At 56.6% G+C, this 18251-nt stretch overlaps 1 protein-coding gene across 1 annotated transcript in view; it reads right to left on the bottom strand.

The window, feature by feature from the left end:
• Window positions 1-18251, bottom strand: part of VEGFA (vascular endothelial growth factor A) — a 70810-nt gene that overhangs the window by 12212 nt on the left and 40347 nt on the right. Inside the window, exons 4-5 of the mRNA XM_046006074.1 lie at window positions 3112-4252; window positions 22-70 (exon numbers count right to left, since the gene is read on the bottom strand). Of these exons, the coding sequence (XP_045862030.1) occupies window positions 22-70; window positions 3112-4252 (1190 nt within the window). The remainder of the gene's footprint in view (window positions 1-21; window positions 71-3111; window positions 4253-18251) is intronic.

Genomic DNA, 18251 nt, shown 5'->3' with positions numbered 1-18251 from the left:
CCAAGGGCCAGAGGGACTCACCTTCGTGGGGTTTGTGCTCTCCTTCTGCCATGGGTGCAGCCTGGGACCACTGAGGACAAAACAAAGAGCAAGGCATGGGCATGAGCAGGGATGGAGAGGCCCAGCCACATGCCTGACCGGCAGCCTCTGGCTTCTCTGAGGCTTCTGAGAGGAACAAGGCACCTGCCTGGCTCCCCACAGCAGAGAGCATGCCCACTGCCCCCTGCAAGTTCCAGCTGGGACAGTAGAGAAAGAATGACCCGCTATGGGGGGCATGGGGGGGCGGAGAACTGAAAACACAAGAGGAAAATACTAGAACGCTGTGCTGTCCGTGTCCCCACCCTTCCCCACATTTCCCTCCCCGCCCCTCACTGGCCCACTGCTGAGTTCAGTGAATTTTCTCAGCCCCCTGACTCCCTGGTCCAAAGCCACGGGTAAGTAGTAAGGTCAAACAGGAGGACAAATTTGGACTGGAGCAGGAAGGAAGGACTGGGGGCGAGAAAAACAACATGGTGACCTTCTCCTGCTGACATGACAAATACCAGGGTGAGCTGGTGCTGGGGAAGGAGGAGGGTGCAGAGGAACGAAGGGCACCAACCACCCTCCCCCATCCAAACTCCTCTGCTCTCAGGAGTATTCAGCAAATATCCTCAGGTATATTCGGCAAAGCCACAGGTTGCCTAGAAGGGAAAACCAAGGAGAAAACCCTGGGGGAGGGCAGAGCCCCATTTCTCCCAGCACATAGACCTCCGGGAGCCAGAATGTACCTCCAAAGCTCCAAGCCTCACACTCCCACCTTGTTCCCTGGTTTTTTCTCCCTCCCGGATTGAGGGGGGTTGGGGTCCAGAGTCCCTCTCACCTAGCTCGCACTTACCCTCCAATGCAACCAGGAAAGCCTTTATGCCTTAGCACTGCCCAGCCCCTAGGGGGCCCCCTGCACAACCCAGCCTTGAGGCCTCCCCTAGCCCTAGCCATCCCTCCCTACCCCCACCAGATCATTCCTCCCCTCCCCAGAAGCTGTGAAGGTCAACATGCCCAACCATGTGGACCTGACAGCTCTGAGAAGGCAAAGGCTTCTCCCCGCCCTTCCAGAGGACCTCCGGTTCTCACCAGCTGCCCACCCCACCTGCCCTTCTTTGGGGACATAGAGTCGTACTCCAGCCCATGGAACTGCAGATCCCACTGACAAACTGTCTCCTTCCCACATACCCCAATGCACCCTGGATCTCCGAGTCTTTCCCCAGGGGCAAGGTCAGATAACAGTTTCCAGGATCCCAGCTGGGCAGCCTCCCACAACAGCTCCCTCAGGGACCCCCAGGGTCTCCACCTTAGCTCCTGGCCCATCTCCGGGATACCCCCTGGTTTCCTTCTGCCAACATTCTCCCTGTGCTCTCCATTCCTCCTGGGCCCCAATGAGGAAGGGGAACAGAAATTTAACCCCCTCCAAGGCCAGGGGGCACTGGGAAGGGCTATTCTGGGCAGGGAGGGGCCAGGTGCCCTTCTCTGGGGGCCTCTGAAGGTCACACTGTGGCCAGGCCGCCACTCCTCCCCCTCTCCCTTCTCCCCAACTTGGAGGCCTGGAGCCAAGGCCTTTGTGCCAGGGTCTGAGGCACCCAGGGTGCAGCAGGGACCCCAGCCCATTTCTTTCTCTCTGCCTCTCTCCAAGGGGAGACTCTGTGGCCGATGGAAGGTGTAAGGGAAGAGTGTCAAGGACACCTTCAGTGGCTCTGAGAAGCGAGTTGGGTGGGCAAGTTTTAGAGTTCCAAAAAACCACCTGCTCCTGCTTGGACACCCCATTTCACCAGGACAAATTGTGTTTGCAAGGCTGGAAGAGCTCCTTCCAAAAGGGGTGGGGGGCAGGGGGAAGCTGGTCCCACAATGCCCACCTTACAGCAAATTTTAACCCATTTTTCCAAAAAGTGTAAAGTGGAGTAATGACACTCTTTTCATTCCTACCTTAGGCCACCCCCATAAAAGCTAAAGCATGGCTCGGCTCGGAAGTGTGGGGGAGGGGAGCAAAGGGGACTGTCACCAAGTGGGGACTTTAGGTAGTCTGACAAAGCACCAGGGTAGACCCCTGCAATCTGACCTCTGACAGCGATCATCCTTTCCCTGGCCTCTGGGGTCGGAGAGGGGTTACATTGGTCTTCTCAGCAGAAGGGAGTAAAAAATAGAAGGATGGCAGGGGCTTCTCTCCACGTCAGGGAGGAAATGGGGAAGGGGCACCAAGAAATCCGTCCCAGCACAGGAAGGGGCTAGGGGCTGGGGACAGTGGAGAAGACGTATGGGGTGGCTCTCCTGGTCCCCCGGCTAGGGATACCTCGAGAGGTCACCTTCCCGCGGAGGGCCGGCGGGGGGAGGGGCGCCGCTCGCCGCCCGGGTCTCCCCGCTCGGGGCCGCCGAGGCTCGGGGAACACGCGGCCGGCCAGGCCCGGGCTGATGTAATCGGCTCCGCGCCGCGCGCGCCCGGCCGGGCGGGGGAGGGCGGGCACCGAGCTGGACGCGAGCGGGAACGGGCGGGGGTGCCTCCGCGCAGGTGACCCGGCGGAGACCGAGGGTCCCCTCAGCAATCCACCCCGAAACTTTTCTCAAACTCGTGGCGAGGGCCTAAGAGATGAAGCACCAGTGACAGCAAGCCCCCTCTCTTTCACCCGCGCCCTGCCCCCTCCACGCTCTCTGCCCTCCCTCGGTCCAAGGTCCGGGCACCCCCCTGCCCACTGGGCTCCGGCTCCCGCCCCCGCTGCCCGGACTTCCAGTTTGTCCGGGACCAGCGGCCAGGAGCAAACTTCAGCTGCCCGCGGCAGCGCAAGCCCAGCCCCCTCGGCCTCCTCCTCTGGCTCCCGCCCTCCGCTGGTCGGCCCAGATCGTACGTGCGGTGACTCTGGTGGGTGGGCAGGGCCCGCGTGGGCGGTGAGATTCTATCCCGGTGCCCTCCCACCTAGCGCGCGCCCCCTCCCCCTACATGTACGAGGATCGAGGGGGAAGCCACGCGCCCGGTGCCCAAGGACCCGCGTGGGGTACGGAGCCCCCACGCGCGCGCTCGCACGTACGTCCCCAGCCGGGAGAGGCGCTCGCAGCGGCCCGCGACGCCTGGTGGGCACGGCCGCTTACCTTGGCATGGTGGAGGTAGAGCAGCAACGCAAGGCTCCAATGCACCCAAGAGAGCAGAAAGTTCATGGTTTCGGAGGCCCGGCCGGAGCCGGCGCGGCTCGCGCTCCCTCTCCGGCTCGGGCTGCGGGGCGGCCCGCTCTCTTCGGCGCCTAGGCGGTCTCCTCTTCCTCCCGAAGCCGAGGCCCGGGCCAGGGCCTGGGGCGCGCGCGCGGCTGGAGCACTGTCTGCGCACACAGCCGCCTCACCCGTCCATGAGCCCGGCTTCCGAGCTCCAAGTCGCCACCGTGGCCCCCTTTCCTCTTCCTTCTCTTTTTCTTCCTCCTCCCCCTCCTCCGACTGCAGCTCCTCCCGGCCCGAGCTAGCACTTCTCTCGGTTCCGCTCGGCTCGGCTGCCCCGGCGCGGACCACGGCTCCTCCGGAGCGGGAACAACCCAGAAGTTGGACGAAAAGTTTCACTGCAACGCCGCGAGCCCCGACCCCCTCCACCCCGCCTCCAGGCGCGGGCTCCGGCTCTTGCCCGCGGCTCGTCGCCGCGTCCACCCTCGGCCGCCCGCCGGGGAGGAGGTGGGAGTTGGGGCGGGGGGCGGTGTCTGTCTGTCTGTCCGTCAGCGCTGCTGGTCCGATGCGGGATCCCGAGGGGGAGGGCTCACGCCGCGCTCTGGCGGTCACCCCCAAAAGCAGGTCACTCACTTTGACCCTGTCCCTGTCGTTGCTCGCTTCGCCCGCGCGCGCTCTCTGACCCCGTCTCTCTCTCTCTCTCTCTTCCTCGACTTCTCTTCTGGAGCTCTTGTTACCTCTTTCTTCTCTCTTCAGGTTTCCAAAATCCGAAGTGATTGGGGGAAGTAAAGGAGCGATCTCCCCAAACGGTCGGCCCGATTTTAGCGGGGAATGGGAAGCAAAAAATAAATTAAAACGGGAAAGAGTGTGGATTTTTAAATTGCTGAAGAAAAAAAGAGGAGGGTAAACCCTGGATAAATGAATATCAAATTCCAGTGCGGAGACCCCTGGCCGGTGACCCCGCCGGTTCGTCCGCCTCGCCGCTGCGCCTCCCGACCCAGCGCCGCTGCCGCCGGTTCCACTCGCCCCCCGTACCGCGGCCTCCTCGCAGCCCGGCTGCCCCAAGCCTCTGCGCTCCCTATCACTAGCGGCCGCTTAAAATAGGCTAAGCCCCGCCTTTGGCACGCCCTGGGGCGGGGCCAGGCCAGTGTCTGCGCCTCTCTGACTGCCCCGCAAGCCCCTCGGGCCTTCCCGGGGGAAGTGTAGCAAACCCTGCACCCCCTCCCCCCGCCAGTGAAGGGGAAGCTCGACCCCCACAGCCTGAAAATTGCCCAGTCCCCCTCTGCCCAGACACACACACGCCCGCGCCGTTTTGGGGGGGAAGGGTACAGGAAAGTGAGGTTATGTGCGGACAGGGCTAGGGAGCTATTCCTTCTTTACTGGGAATATTGGAGGGAGGGGGGCTTTGGGAGGGCAGGGAGTCGGACAGGGACGGGTGGGGAGAAGGACATACAGATCTGTTGGAATACCGGCGTGACCCCTGGCCTTCTCCCCACTCCAGCACTCTCAGTCCGCCCCCCCACGCACACACAACACACACTCACACTGACACACGCGTCCTCACTCTCACGCAGACGCCGCTCTCCCAAGTTCACCCAGCTTCCCTGTGGTAGCCGAGCGCCCCCTAGTGACTACTGCCTGCACACCCCCAGCTCTGGCTCAAGAGGGAATGGGCTCTGGGAAGTGGGTGGAGGGAGATTAACCCCGATCCCATTTCTGACCTCCCAAACAGAGGCATGTTTGGGACTCGAACCGACCCACGTGCAGAGACCCCGATGCTGGGCACAGGAGGCATGACGTATCCGTGTGGACAATGTGCCCATCTGGAGACTTCATCTGACCTGCTGACATCAGAGTGAGCTACAGCCAAAGGACTGGGGTGACTGGGGTCCTTTGGGAAGTGTCCAGGGAAGCTTCCTTGGGGGAAATTATTTGGCACCAGGTTTGTAAGGCTGAAAATGGGAAGCCGTGTGGTTCTGGGTTAGTCAGTGGCCCAGAGGGAAGAGGACCTGTTGGAGCCCACGTATGCACTGTGGAGTCTGGCAGAGCCCAAAGGGAGAGGCAGCCGGGCAGACAGAAGCCCTTGTTCCTGCTCCCCCCCCTCCCCCAGATGTTGCCAGGGAACTGAGGCCAGGGGGCTGGTGGGGGCGGATGGAGGCCAGGGCCTGAGTGATGATTCAAACCTACTCACCAACACTAAGGAACGTCTGTAGGCCAGCTGCCCAGAGCTCCCACCAGGCTGGGGGCCAAAGCCTCTTTCTATCAGCCCCAGCCCAGCCTCTCAGCTCATCTTCTGAACAGAATTGGGGTTTCTCCTCAGGACCCCCAGACCCCCAGGATCCTTTGCCTACTTCTACTGACTGGGAGCCTCTCTCCTCTTTCCCCCAGTTCCCCCCACCCCACACCGGCTCCCTTCAAAGCCCCTTTTTCCCCAACTCCCCTGGTCTTCCCTAAGTGCTCCCCGAGGCCCCCCACCCAACCCTTGGATATAGGAACCAGCCTGGAAAAATTCCTGGTTGGGCTTTGACCCAGCAGCTCCCAGGTTCCCCCAGGGAACAAAGAGGGGGCTCTGATACCTGAGGGAAGAGAGGGACCAACCAGTCTCATTTTTCATCCAGATCTGGCCAGGGCCTGGCCCAGGGCTGATGTAGCCTCTGTGGGTGTCTGGGCCGAGAGCGGGAATGCCGCAATTTCCCCCAAATTGACCCAAACGATCCAGGAAGGTTACTCAGCCAACCCCTTGCCTCGGCACATGGTCCTGCGGTTGGGTGAGGGCGCTAGGTTACCTCTTTAGGAGCCCAGTTCCACCGGAGTGGAGTGGCGTCCCGAGGCTCCTATGAGCAGAGGGGCTGCCCACCCCACCCCCATCCTACCCTTTGCATCACCCATGCCTCCAGTCCTGCCTGTACCACCTGGCAAGCTCCCCAGCAGCAGGGACAGGTCTTTTTCCAGTTACTAAATGTTTATTTGCTGGCACAGGGTGCCCTCCTCCCAGGCAAGCCTTCTTACCTAGGCTCCATGCTCCAAGCTGCTGCATGGGAGATGGAAGGGACGCCATTAAACCTCCTCCTTCCAACCCGGTCCGCATGTAGCACCACTAGAGCCCAAGATGTGGGTGCTTTGGCGGGCCCCCCCATCCCTGCCCTGGAGCAGGCAAAGCGAGGACTGAGGCTCCCAGCAGCAGGAGCAGGGGCTCAGACTGGCCCCCTCCACTGCGTCTTTCCTCAACTCAGCCTTGCTTGGCCCCCAAGAGGCCAAAAGAGGAGATCTTAATAAAAGACCCTGAAGTTGAGAGGAGAGTGGAGGGGTTCTAAGGAAAGGTGGCTGTCAATTGTCGCTATAACCCCAGGGCTTTCCCCAACCTGAGCCAAACGTCCCCCTCGGTGGTGTTAAGTAAGGTGTGTTTCGGCTACCTATTCGAGGTCCCCTCTGTGTGCCTGGCACAGAGAGGGAAGGGAAGGAGGGAGCAGAATTGCATCCTGGCCTGAGGGACTTTGGAGCACCCTGCTCTGCCCCCACTCCCACCCCTCATTTCAGAGACAAGCTGGTGGCAACTCCGAGGACGGTTGCCTCTGGACACTATCGCCCAGTGTGGTGTCACCGGCTTTCCCAACAATACACTATCCTGACAGATAACACCCAGCCAATGCCCATATTGCCATCGAACTGAGAGCCCAACACACCTGGGTCTTCCAGAAAGGGGACAAAAAGCACGTGGAATCAGGAACACCAATCAACAATCGCAAGACCACATTGTGTCTCTCTAGTACCCTCTCCTCCCACAGACTTAATCCCCCGGACAGGGGTCATGCTGGTCCCCTCCAAGGGCATCCTCAGCCCCACTCGGAGGGCTCAAGACCAGGGCCCCCTCAGCTTAGGGCTCGGAAGCAGTTCTGCAGGAGCCAAGGAAGGAGAAGGTGTTCCAGGTGAGGGGGAAGTGGGGAGAAGGTATGGGTGAGCGGCAAGGAGCGGGACAGTTAGCCAGGAGCCAGCCGTGGCCCCAGACAAAGGGAGTAGTGATCAGGCCCAAGGCGCAATAATTGTACCTTGTCCTGATGACCTATCACTTGGATGTTCAGGGAAGCCCTTGCCTGTGTGGGTGTGGGCGGTTAACCTCCAAACCCATGGAGGAAGGGACAGAGACCCTCCAAAGTGGGGAGAGAGTGGCTCATTCTTGCCATTGTCTTAGCATTTCTCCAGGCGATTTTGCCCTGGAGAAGAAAGGTCTCCTCCCTCACACAGTCCCCCTGACGCCTCCAGGCACCTAGCTGGACACAGATCTGATCCACTGGAAAGGCAGGAGTACAAATCTCACTGAATTGGTGGAGAGAGAATTGGGTTGGCTCCCTTCAATTCGCTGTCCCTGGCTGCCGGTCTATCCTACTCTCTCTGTCTCTCTCTGGTGCCAACCCTTCCCTGCCTCCGGCCCCCCAACCCCGGTCTCTCCCTCAAAGAAGAAGGGCCTCTTTTTCCTCCTGCCAGCTTCCAGTCCCCATCTGGATCTGGATCTTTGACTTGGGGTAATGATGGGCAAAGATGTTGATTGGTAATGAGACTAGAGGCTGACTCCCCCAGAGAAGCCCGGCAGGAAAAGGGGAGGGAAGAGGGATGGCGAACAAGCAGGAGAAGGGGCAGATGGGCAGGGAAGGGCAGGGCAGGGTCACTGTCTGGGGGAGCCAACTCTAGTCCTTTATCAGCTGAGTCTCTGCCTGGCCCTTACAGACCTCTGTTTAATCCCCTAAAGCCGGACTGTCTCCCTGGATTGCTTCTCCCTGACAGCCCCAGACATGCTCACTTCTTGACACCCCCAGTCTTGGCTACCCCTCAAAGTCTGACCCCCCCTCCTGCCCATTGCTGCCCCTGGTCACACACACCCACTCAGTCTTGGAGGGAGTCCTGTCCTGGGAAGAGGTGGCCACTAGGGTCCTAGAGCTGTATTCTTCCTTCAGACCTGGGCCCTGCCTGGGAGTTGAGCCTCATTCCAGCAGTGGATCTTTCCCAAGGCCTACCGGGCACCAGGCACCAGGCACCGTGCTGACGCTGTAGGAGATACAGGACAGTGAACGCTATGGGGGCTTTGGATCCAAATGGACCCAAGTGGCACTCCTGGCTGCCACTCTTTAGCTGAGTGACCTCGGGCAAGTGACTCAACCTCTCTGACCCCCCTGATCCCCTTGTCTGTAAGACAGGAGTGAAAATGCTGCCCATGGACAGGTATGCATACAGCTACAGGTGAGGTGGGAAAGCTGCCCTAAGGGAGGCCCAAAGTGCTGTGAGGGTACCAAGACCGAGCAGTCAGACTGGCTGGGATGGGCCTCAAGAAGGGTTTGCTGCAGGAGGTAGCGCAGGACGTTTATTCCATAAGCAAGTATTAAACTCAGCCCGGAAGCCCTGGGTTGGCTCGGCTACGGGGGTTGCCACAATGTGGAAGGGGCTCTCTGTCCAGAGGAATCAAACAGTAAACAGAAAATGGGAACTCTGAGGGGGGCACATGATTGCTGGCTGTAGAGGAAGGTTTCCTGGAGGAGGCGGCACATTAGAATAGAGGGAAGAAAGGCGTTTTGGCCCACTGCATGGAGAGGGATAAAAAAAAAACCTGGAGGATTCTGAGGCCCACCACACCTCTGGGGGTGATAGAGACTCTGAAGTTCGGCAGGATGGGGGATTAGGGCTTCTACAGAAACATTCCCAGTCAAAGCCCACAGGGACAATGCTACTCCCTCAGGGGGTGAGCTCCATGTAGGTTTCCCCGCCCTCTGGGACAGCATGTCTCTGCCAGAGAATTTAAACAAACAAGCAGACACCAGACATAGGTCCAGCTTGCTGGTGCGCACCACTATTGTTTGCAGGGAAGCAGAGAGGCAGAGGGCAGAGGACACCGGCCCGTGACAAGCACAGGGCCACTCAGCTGCAGCAGGGCACAAAGCAGAAAGAAGTTTTCTCCAGCTTTGTCCCCTCCCTAGCCCCCAACAGATGCCCAGAGGTCTGGTCTCCCATCTGTCCATCACAGACAGGTGGAAACCTGGAAACAGCACTGGGAGGTTGGGGGGGAGGAGGAGTCAAGGCTGCTGCATGCCATGTGACCTTGGCCAAGTCAGTCCCCTTTTTGGACCTCAAAATCCTCCTAGATAAGAGCAGAAGGTTACACCCCCCTAAACTTTAAGGCTCTGTAACCCTCCATCAAACACTCCAGCCGAGATCACTGATAGGAAATGTCACATCTTCCAGGGGTCTGTGTATTTCAAAAGGCTTCTGGAGAGGACAATGCTTAACTCAAAGAAGGGTGAAATCTGGGGCCCAGCACCAAGTGGGGGAGGGGAAATGTGGTTCCAGGGAATCCCTTAAATCCCAGCAGGTCAGAACAGCTTCCTCTCTTACCTAGGAGACCAGAACATCTGTCCTTTTTAAAAAGACACTGGCAGGGTACCTGGGTGGCTCAGTGGGTTGGGCCTCTGCCTTCGGCTCAGTCGTGGTCTCAGGCTCCTGGGATCAAGTCCCGCATGGGGCTCCCTGCTCAGCGGGGCGCCTGCTTCCCTCCCTCTCTGCCTGCCTCTCTGCCTACTTGTGATCTCTCTCTGTCAAATAAATAAAAAACCTTTTAAAAAAATAAAAAATAAAAAGACACTGTCCTAGTGAATCCTCATTGTGAAAAGCCTTCACCAGCTACCCTGCCCCATCCCTACACTCCCATGGTGTGATGGAAAGAGCCAGACAGGCTGGACTCCATCTTGGTTCACCACTTCCAAGCCAGGAGACTTGGACAAATCTCATCATTTGCCTAATCCTTGATTTCCTCATCTGTAAAATGGGAGTTGGGGTGTTTTACTGCCCAGAGTTGTGAGAAGATAAATGGAGGCTATGAATACAAGCAAAGCTCTAGTGGACAGTGTCATATACATGTTACTTCCCTTCCCTTTCTCTGTCCCTGCCCCCAGGAGTGAGTAAACTCTCAGAGAATGCCAACTCGCTAGCATCTCGATAAAGGCAAACAGAAAGGATTAGGGAAATGGGTTTATCCCATCCCTCTGTAAAAACAAAACAAACACAACAAAAACAAAAACAAGGGACGCCTGGGTGGCTCAGCAGGTTAAGGGTTAAGCGTCTGCCTTCTTACTGCTCAGGTCATGATCCTAGGGTCCTGGGATCCAGTCCCACATTGGGCTCCCTGCCCAGCAGGGCGCCTGATTCTTCCTCTGCCTGCTGCTCCCCCTGCTTATGCTCAATCTCTCTCTAACTTAAAAAAAAAAAAATTAAATTAAAAACAAAAACCAAAGGAAAGAAGGGAGGAAGGAAGGAAGGAATCACACAGTGCTTGCATAGATGACTAGGGCTGGAGGATATGTGGCCTGGATCCTTCTTTAGCCTTTCTTCAGAGCGATTGCGTCACCAGGTTGTCACTGAGTTGGCTACACTGTAGGTTCCTTCAAGGAAATCCTAGCGGGGGGAAAGAGGCAGGTACCCAAGTGCTCCCTGCCTCTTAGCAAGAAGTGACCCTTCCCACCTCCCTCAGGAACCCTCTGAGTCTGGACCAGTAGCTTGGCCGATGACCCAGGCCCCCCAGGGTGGTTCACAAAGATAAAGCTGTTTAATGATTGGTCCCCTGAAAGGAGTCACCACACCATCCTGCCTGCCTTCCCAGACCTAGAAGTGCAGGGCCTACCACAGGGAGTGGGGGGACCTCCCCGCAACTTCCAGGAGCAGCTTGGCCTAACAGCCTCAAGAAAATCAGTGAAGTAGACAATGAGTCAAGAGGTCTCCTTGTCAGGAGAACATCAGACCCGGTTCCTGGGTCTAGGGAGCCTAGGGAGACCCTAAGAGGCCGAGCAGGTGGGGGAGGCAGTGGGAACAGGCAGGCACCACACACCCGGTATTATCCGCCATATTAATTGGAGTTTCTCTTGAGATTTCTCCTGAAGAAAAGGCTCCATGACTAAAGAAGTTAGAAAATACCATCCTTGGCCAGATGAGCAGAATGAGGCCCAGAGCTGTCCGAAGCCCTACACCTCCCTGGAGGCAAGACCCAAACTCAGATCTCTTGACTCACAGCTCGGTGCCCCTTCTGTTTCTCCAAGGGCTAGTGAATCCCTTCACTGGGGCACAGCACTGAGCCAGATGCCTTTGGGGGAAGTAGGGCTTATGCCCCCAAGAGTTGACTGGCTCACTGGGAAGCCAGGCAGTGCCGGGGAGGGGGGACTGGATGAGGTATCGCATCTATCTGAAGCAGGTCAGCTGCTGGGCCCAGGACTTCATCCTTTGCTTCTCCTTCCCATGTGGAGAGGCTCAGCAATCCCTCATTCTAGGCCATGCCCTGCTGAGGGCACAGCTGGTGTGAACCATGACCTCTGGTGATCCCCTGGAGAGATGGCCCACGCCTACATCTCCCTGGATGTCAGCCCATTCCATTGGACCTCGATCCTTCCGAAACACAGCTAGAAGCATCAGGAGAGGTGAGGTAGGCCAGGTTCCGGACTGCCGTGTCTGCTGCCAGTGTCCCCAAGTCCCAGGACCTGGCCCCTGTCAACTCTACGAGGACTAGTCTCCACCACCCAGCTGAGAGTGATGGTCAAAATATTGAACACCCATTATGGTTCACGTAAAGCTGGGGCAGAGGCCAGGTCACCATAAACCCCACAGGTTATGGACTGTGGGGAGATCCAGGGGACTCAGGAAGAGACTGGGGTGGTCGGAGAGGCACACAGAGGGCTGAGGGGGTAATGGGGGCCAGGTGCTGGAACAGTAGCTGTTTACCAATCAGGTGGCCTTGCTGCGGTGCGCCAGGTGAATGTTGGCCCTGCCCCAGTCTGCTCTCAACTCTAGGTTGGAATGTTGAGTTCCCAGCCGAGAACAAGGCCTGTCTGGGGCCCTGGTCTTCATGCCTCCATGTATCCTCCGCTCCTGAGAAGACCAAGCCAGGACTCCCCACCTCTCCATACATATATATAGTCCATCCCACATAGCACGGGCCTCACGGCTCTCGGGTTCCAGCCACTGTTGAAAAAATGGCAGACACAGGGGATGCCTGAGGGTGGCTCAGTCAGTTAAGTGTCTGCCTTTGGCTCAGGTCATGGTCCCAGGGTCCTGGAATCAAGTACCGCATTGAGCTCCCTGCTTAGCAGAGAACCTGCTTCTCCCTCTGCCTGCCGCTCCCTGTGCTTCTGTGCTCTCTCTCTCTCTCTGACAAATAAATAAATCGATTAAGTGGTTTTTTTTTAAATGGCAGATGCAGCCAGCCCCAGCCCTAGACTGGAATCCCAACCCCAAGTGCCCAAATCACAGACAGTTACAAGGAATCAGAACATTTTCCTTTTCTCCTCCCTCTTTCTTCGAGTATCTTCATCCCTCTCCCATCCTCTCTCCATCCCTCCTGTCTGTCCCATTGTCCCAGGCAACCTCCTGGACAGTCCTGTTGGCTGAGTGTTCCTCTCTGCCTGTCTCAAGCCTCAGCTTCTCAGAGCCTCCTGTGAGGTCACTGTGGGGGGTGGCAGGCTGGGCAGTGGGGGACGAGCTAGGGGCAAAGATGGTCTTCACATCTCCTCAATTCCCCCTGGCCTCCAGGGTCTAAGGGAGATCCTGCAAGAGGGAAGAGGTGGGTCACACTTTTGCTCACCTGGGGGCCAGAGGAGTTGAGACACGAGTACAGTGAGGGGTGCCAAACCCCATCCCCCAAGCCAGTATGACCTGGGGCTTTAAAGAGGACAGAGGTGGGCATAGTGAGTCTTACACTCAGGGGAGCTGTTCCTCCCCCACAGTGTGACCCTCTCCCCGCCCCCCCCCCCCCCACGTATCCACCAAAACCTCCTCCTCTGCGAAGCTCCTCAGTTCTCTAGCCTGAAGGCCATAGGGACTGATAAACCACACACACACACACACACCACTGCTGCCGCGCCGCCGACGCTGCTGCCGCCACCCGTGACAGGGCCCCACAGAGAAGAAAGGAGTGTTCCCAGAAACCCAGCAGTTCCAGGCAAGCTGACCTGGGTCATGGCGCCCTCAGCTGCAGAGGCTGGGCGCCCCCTGAACACCCTCTCCCAACACCACCGCAAGAGTTACCTTGAAAGCCCCTCACACAAATAGTGTCTCCAAAGCCTTGCCCTTAAGCCTGCTGCTTCTTGAGTAGCAACTCAGATATCCATGTGTGGGGCTGTGGCTAGGGATCCGGGCACCTGAGTTCAAAACCAGGGAGTGTCACTGCCTTTGCTGTGTGACCTGGAGCAAGGCACTGCCCATCTCTGGTCTCAATGTCCTCTCGGCAGAGTGAAGGAGTGACTGATTTCTGAAGCCCAGATAGGGCTCCCAGACTGTGGCCGGGGAGGATGGGGAGGAAACAGTAAGGCTGAGGGGTGTGGACTTGGCCTGTGGCCTGTGGGACTGGAAGGTATGGAGGGAGGACCAGGGAGCCTGGCCTGGGACCACCTTTTAGAGATGTTATAAAGATTACAGGAACAGAGGTGGGCAGGGAGGCAGACAGCAAACTCTTCAGTCCATTGTCTCATCCCCAGCCCCAGTCTGCCTGTTGCCATCGACCAGAACAGCTGGGATTACCACAAGAAGGATTTAAATTACCAAAGTAGAGGCCCACCAAACTTGTCTTCGCTGGGGGATTTATGGGATGATAGCAGTGGTATGTTTGTCTAGAGAATTCTAGGCCCATTCCTAGCTGGGATGAAATGCTGGAGAGTGGGAGAGAAAGGAGGACAGACAGGGTGTCAGCTTCTAGGTCCCCTCCCCCTGCTTTGGGAGGTGGGTGGGATACCCATACCTCCAATCTGAGAGCTGAAGTGGGGGAAGGAATTTGTCAGGGGTGTGGTGGGGCTGGGAGCAGGGCAGTGAGGGAATGGAATGAGAAGGCTGTCAAGTGGCAAAGAGAGTGTTTGTGGGAAATGGAGAGAAAGACCCTTCCCTGGTGGGAGGGGAGGAGGGGGAGCCTCAGCCCCGGGGGTCCATGCCCTGGGCACCCCCAGCCCCGCTCCAGGCACCATATCATCTCACTGGGGCAGGTCCTGCGCCTCCGCTGTGATGTCAGCTTAGCTAGAGGAGCCTGGAGCCGTACTTTGGGATGTAGAGATGATACACACCTAGCCTGGGCCCAGGCAGACCCTGGGATGTCCACATCCCACACAGCCCCACATCACAGTGAGGACTGTGAGGACAAGTGCCCTTCCCTCCCCCAAGACTACTGGTTGCAGAGGCCAGGCCTGCTTTTCCCCTGGGTGTCACCCCCACCCCTCACCTAGGGCCAGCTGGCAAAGTCCCAAAGTGTCTTCCCTTGCTCTACTCCTGGCCTGGCACTTGGGCAGATTGGACAATTCATTGACTCATTCCTCCTCTGTCCCACACCCAGGTATCTCTGGGTCTCCTAGGGGAATGGAGGCGGAAAAACCACGCAGGAAGGAGGGTCCTTCCTCTTTATGGCAGTGAGGACTGGGGAAGGGAAAGGGATGAACTGGAGAGTAGGGTCAAGCCCCCCAAAGTCCTCATTCAAATAATGGACCATTTGAGGTGGGCCTGGGGTGCACTGATGGGGGCCCAGTGAGGAGAGGCCCCGCTCTGCAAATGCTTTATGCATGTGTATTACCAGGAAGCTGGGCTGGCCTTGCCCAGTTCCCTTGGGAGGCCCAAGTCTCCAGCACCCAGTCTTCTAGCTGGAAAGGCTCTCATCCTCCCAGGCTCTCACCACGTTACCGCTCTCCCCCTTCTCTGTCTGTCCTACCCAACCAGGAGTTGAAGACTTCTCCCACCATCTTACTGGGCTCTATCCTCACAAAGCCACTTGGGGACACACTCTTCACCCCTCTGCCCCTCCTGGCCTATAGCTCCTCGGGGCCCCCCTGGCTATCTGAGGAGTGGTCTCCCCACTTCCCCAGAGCTGGCAGGGGCAGCTTCCAGCCCCTTTGAAGCTTCCCAAGGGGAAGGTGGGAGGTGGAGAGGGGCCGTCCTGCTAGGCTGCCTGGATTGAGACTGGGGAGCATACAAGGAAGGACCCTCCACACCCAGACAGAGGTTGTGGGCCTTGAATTCCTTTCTCCTAAGCTGACAGCACAAACTCACTGGGCCCCTTCCAGAGGGGGGTCTAATGAAACTGTTTTCTGACTGTGGACACCTTCCAGACATTTTGGAAGGCCAGGGCCCCCTCCTCAATCAGGACCCCTCCTAGGTACCTCACCCAGTGCCACCCCAAGCCTCTAGAGGGCGTGGGAGAGCAGTGCTGAACTTCCCAGCCCCTGGGGCATACCAAAGTGGCTCTCTGAACAGGACTCTGGGATGCAGCAGCTGCCCCCACCCACTGCCCCTGGGGGCCAGGGCACCATGCAGGAGACTGCAACCAGGCAGGAGAGTATGGGCTGGGCCTGGGAGGGAGGCCGCTTGGAGGAGGCAGGGCCCAGCTGGGCTGTGGGGCACTCTGAACAAGGGTGGGTTCAGTGGGAACAGTGGAAAGATGATCTGAGACCAATCTGAGCTTATCCCACTCTTCTGTGGGGACAGAAGGGAGAGCGGTGGCCTGAGCCCTGGGTTTTCCTGCCTGGCCTTGGAATAAAGAGGGGCTTCTGGGCCCATACAGTAAAGCTGCAGACCCCCTCCCAGCCCCTCGAAGGGTCAGAACTAGGGTAAGGTGAGTGCAGACACAAAGGGCCCAGTTGGCCCTGACAGTGAATGCCTCCTTAATCACTGCACCCCATCACCCCACTTCCCCCCTCTCCTTCCTGGCCCTGCCCTCTGAGTCATGCTGGGGACTAAAGCTGCAGGAATACTGGGGGCAGAGGTGGCACAGCAGAGCAGAGGGGTTATTTTTTCACACAGGACCCCTCAAAGAAAGGAACTAGCCCCTAACTCAGCTAGAGGGGAGGGGAGCAAAGAATAAGGAGAGAGACAGCTTCTGTCGCCTGAGCCTGGGCCCCTGTGTGTGTCTGTCTGTGTGTATTTGTGCCTCCAAACTGTGGGTCTGCTGATTTCTAGCTCTGTGTCCTTGAGCAAGTTACCCAACCTCTCTGAGCCTCCGTTTTCTTAACTTGTGATAATAATACCTGTACCTATAATGATACCGAGTAGGGTTGGAGTAAAGATTAAATGAGATAATATATGGAAAGGGGGTAGCATGGGTATGCTGTCTGCACATCGGAAGAACCAAATAGATGTTGAATGTTATTCCCATTGGTATCGATAACATGATCATGTGTGGTTCCAGCTTTGCAGCCTTATTCCCGCGGCCTCCTTACACAAGCATCCCACTCTAAGCAGAGAGGGCTTTGGACAGCACACACTTATTTCTTCATCCTCACCTAGGCATCAGCAGCTATCAAATTTCACCTTTCAACATAAGACTCCCTGGACCGTTCAGTGGTCTCAAAACTCCTATAGCATTAGCTGTCTATCCCTCACAAGCCAGCTTCAGATTTTTGGTCAGTCAATACATTGAACTTTGCAAAGGAGTGTGTGTGTGTGTGTGTGTGTGTGTGTGTGTGTGTGTGTATGTGTGTGTGTGTTTTCTCTCTCTCCAAGTGCACTTATATAGGAAGAACTATATTTTTCTGTCATCTCACCTCCCAGCCTAAGAACTAATACAGGCCTGCAGGTGTAGACGCCCATATATAGACTGTCTGTGAATGGTGTTGGATGGTACGAACAGTGAATGTTGCCTTTCGTTATCCTACTGTGTGCCTTACATTTCCTCGTTAACTCCCACATTCACCCCGTGGAATAGATTGTGCTTGTAAAATTACAGCTTAGAGAATTTAAGTAACTTGCCCAAGATCATCCAATAAACAAGAAAGCTGGGATTTAAACTCAAGTCTATCTGGTTCCAGAGCCTGCACTCTTAATCACTATGGTTTCAATGGAAGAATGAACCAAAAACCAGAATTTCCTTTCTGCGATCAAAGATGGAAATAACAAGAAAGCAAGGTGATATCAGAATTTTAATCAAATGCTTTCAGGATTTCAAATCAGAGTCCACTGGCATCAAGTCCCATCACTCACGGCTCATAGTGAAGCCAGAGAGCCCCAGTCATCACAGAAAGAGGCACTTGTAAGGTTAAAATAAAACCTATTCCAGGAGCCTGGTTGGCTCAGTCGGTTAAGTGTCTGCCTTCGGCTCAGGTCATGATCCCAGAGTCCTGGGATCAAGCCCCCCATCAGGCTCCCTGCTCAGCGGGGAGCCTGCTTCTCCCTCTACTTCTGCCCCTACTCCCTGCCCATTTTTTTTCCTCTCTCTCTCTCTCAAATAAATAAATAAAGTCTTTTTAAAAAACACACAATTCATCCCGGAGTGAGTCAGAAAAATTGCTTACCTTGTTCAATTGTTCAATCACCAGAATGTTCCAGCTGATCCTAGTTCTCTTTCAGCTGCTCATAGGAGAAACTGCCATTTCTTTTCCCTCTCTTTGTTGATCAACAACTCAGCATCAATGATGTTTAATCATCAGTATTTGCTAGTCAGTCGGCAAAGATCAGATGGAATAACCACCAGAAGACCGCTCATTGGCTGATTTTCACACATGGTTCATCAGTCCCCAGCTTTTATAATAAAATCTGGCCATGGGGAATAGTATCCCCTTTAGGCCTCCATCCTCCTTTGCTGTCTTCCTTTAGTCATGCTGGGGCTAAATTGACTTGACATGTCTACCCTACATTCCTCTCCCTGTGAGAGAGTTAATTTTCTTACCCAGAAAATGAGGATAACAAGACTACCAACCCCACAGGGCGATGGCAAGGATCTAACGAGGGGACGTGTTTAGAGCCCAGTGGCTGGCATGGAGTGAGTGCATAATACACGGTTAGGGCTCTCGGTGATGTCATTTCCAGCTAGGGAGAGATGCCAGATTCCTGACCCCACTTTGGCTTCAGAGAAGCTGCTTCTCCCAGCACCCCTTCCCTCTGGCCTACTAGGAGGCCCGTCCCAGAGAATCAACCTTCTGCATTCTCTCGCCCCTCCAGTCATTTCTCAGCCCCCAGAGATGCCAAACCCCATGGCCAAGAAGGTAGTGATACCTCATCTGGTTCAGTTTTAATTTTCGTTTTTGCTTTTTGTTTTTGTTTCTGAAAGGGAAGCCAGAATCTTCTACAGCCTCAAAGTCTTGCTCTAAAAA

This window comes from Meles meles, chromosome 5, assembly GCF_922984935.1.
Source record: "Meles meles chromosome 5, mMelMel3.1 paternal haplotype, whole genome shotgun sequence".
NCBI classification, from domain to species: Eukaryota; Metazoa; Chordata; class Mammalia; order Carnivora; family Mustelidae; genus Meles; species Meles meles.
The sequence above is the reverse complement of the archived record's forward strand: the minus strand, read 5'-3'. Positions and strand labels throughout refer to the sequence as shown.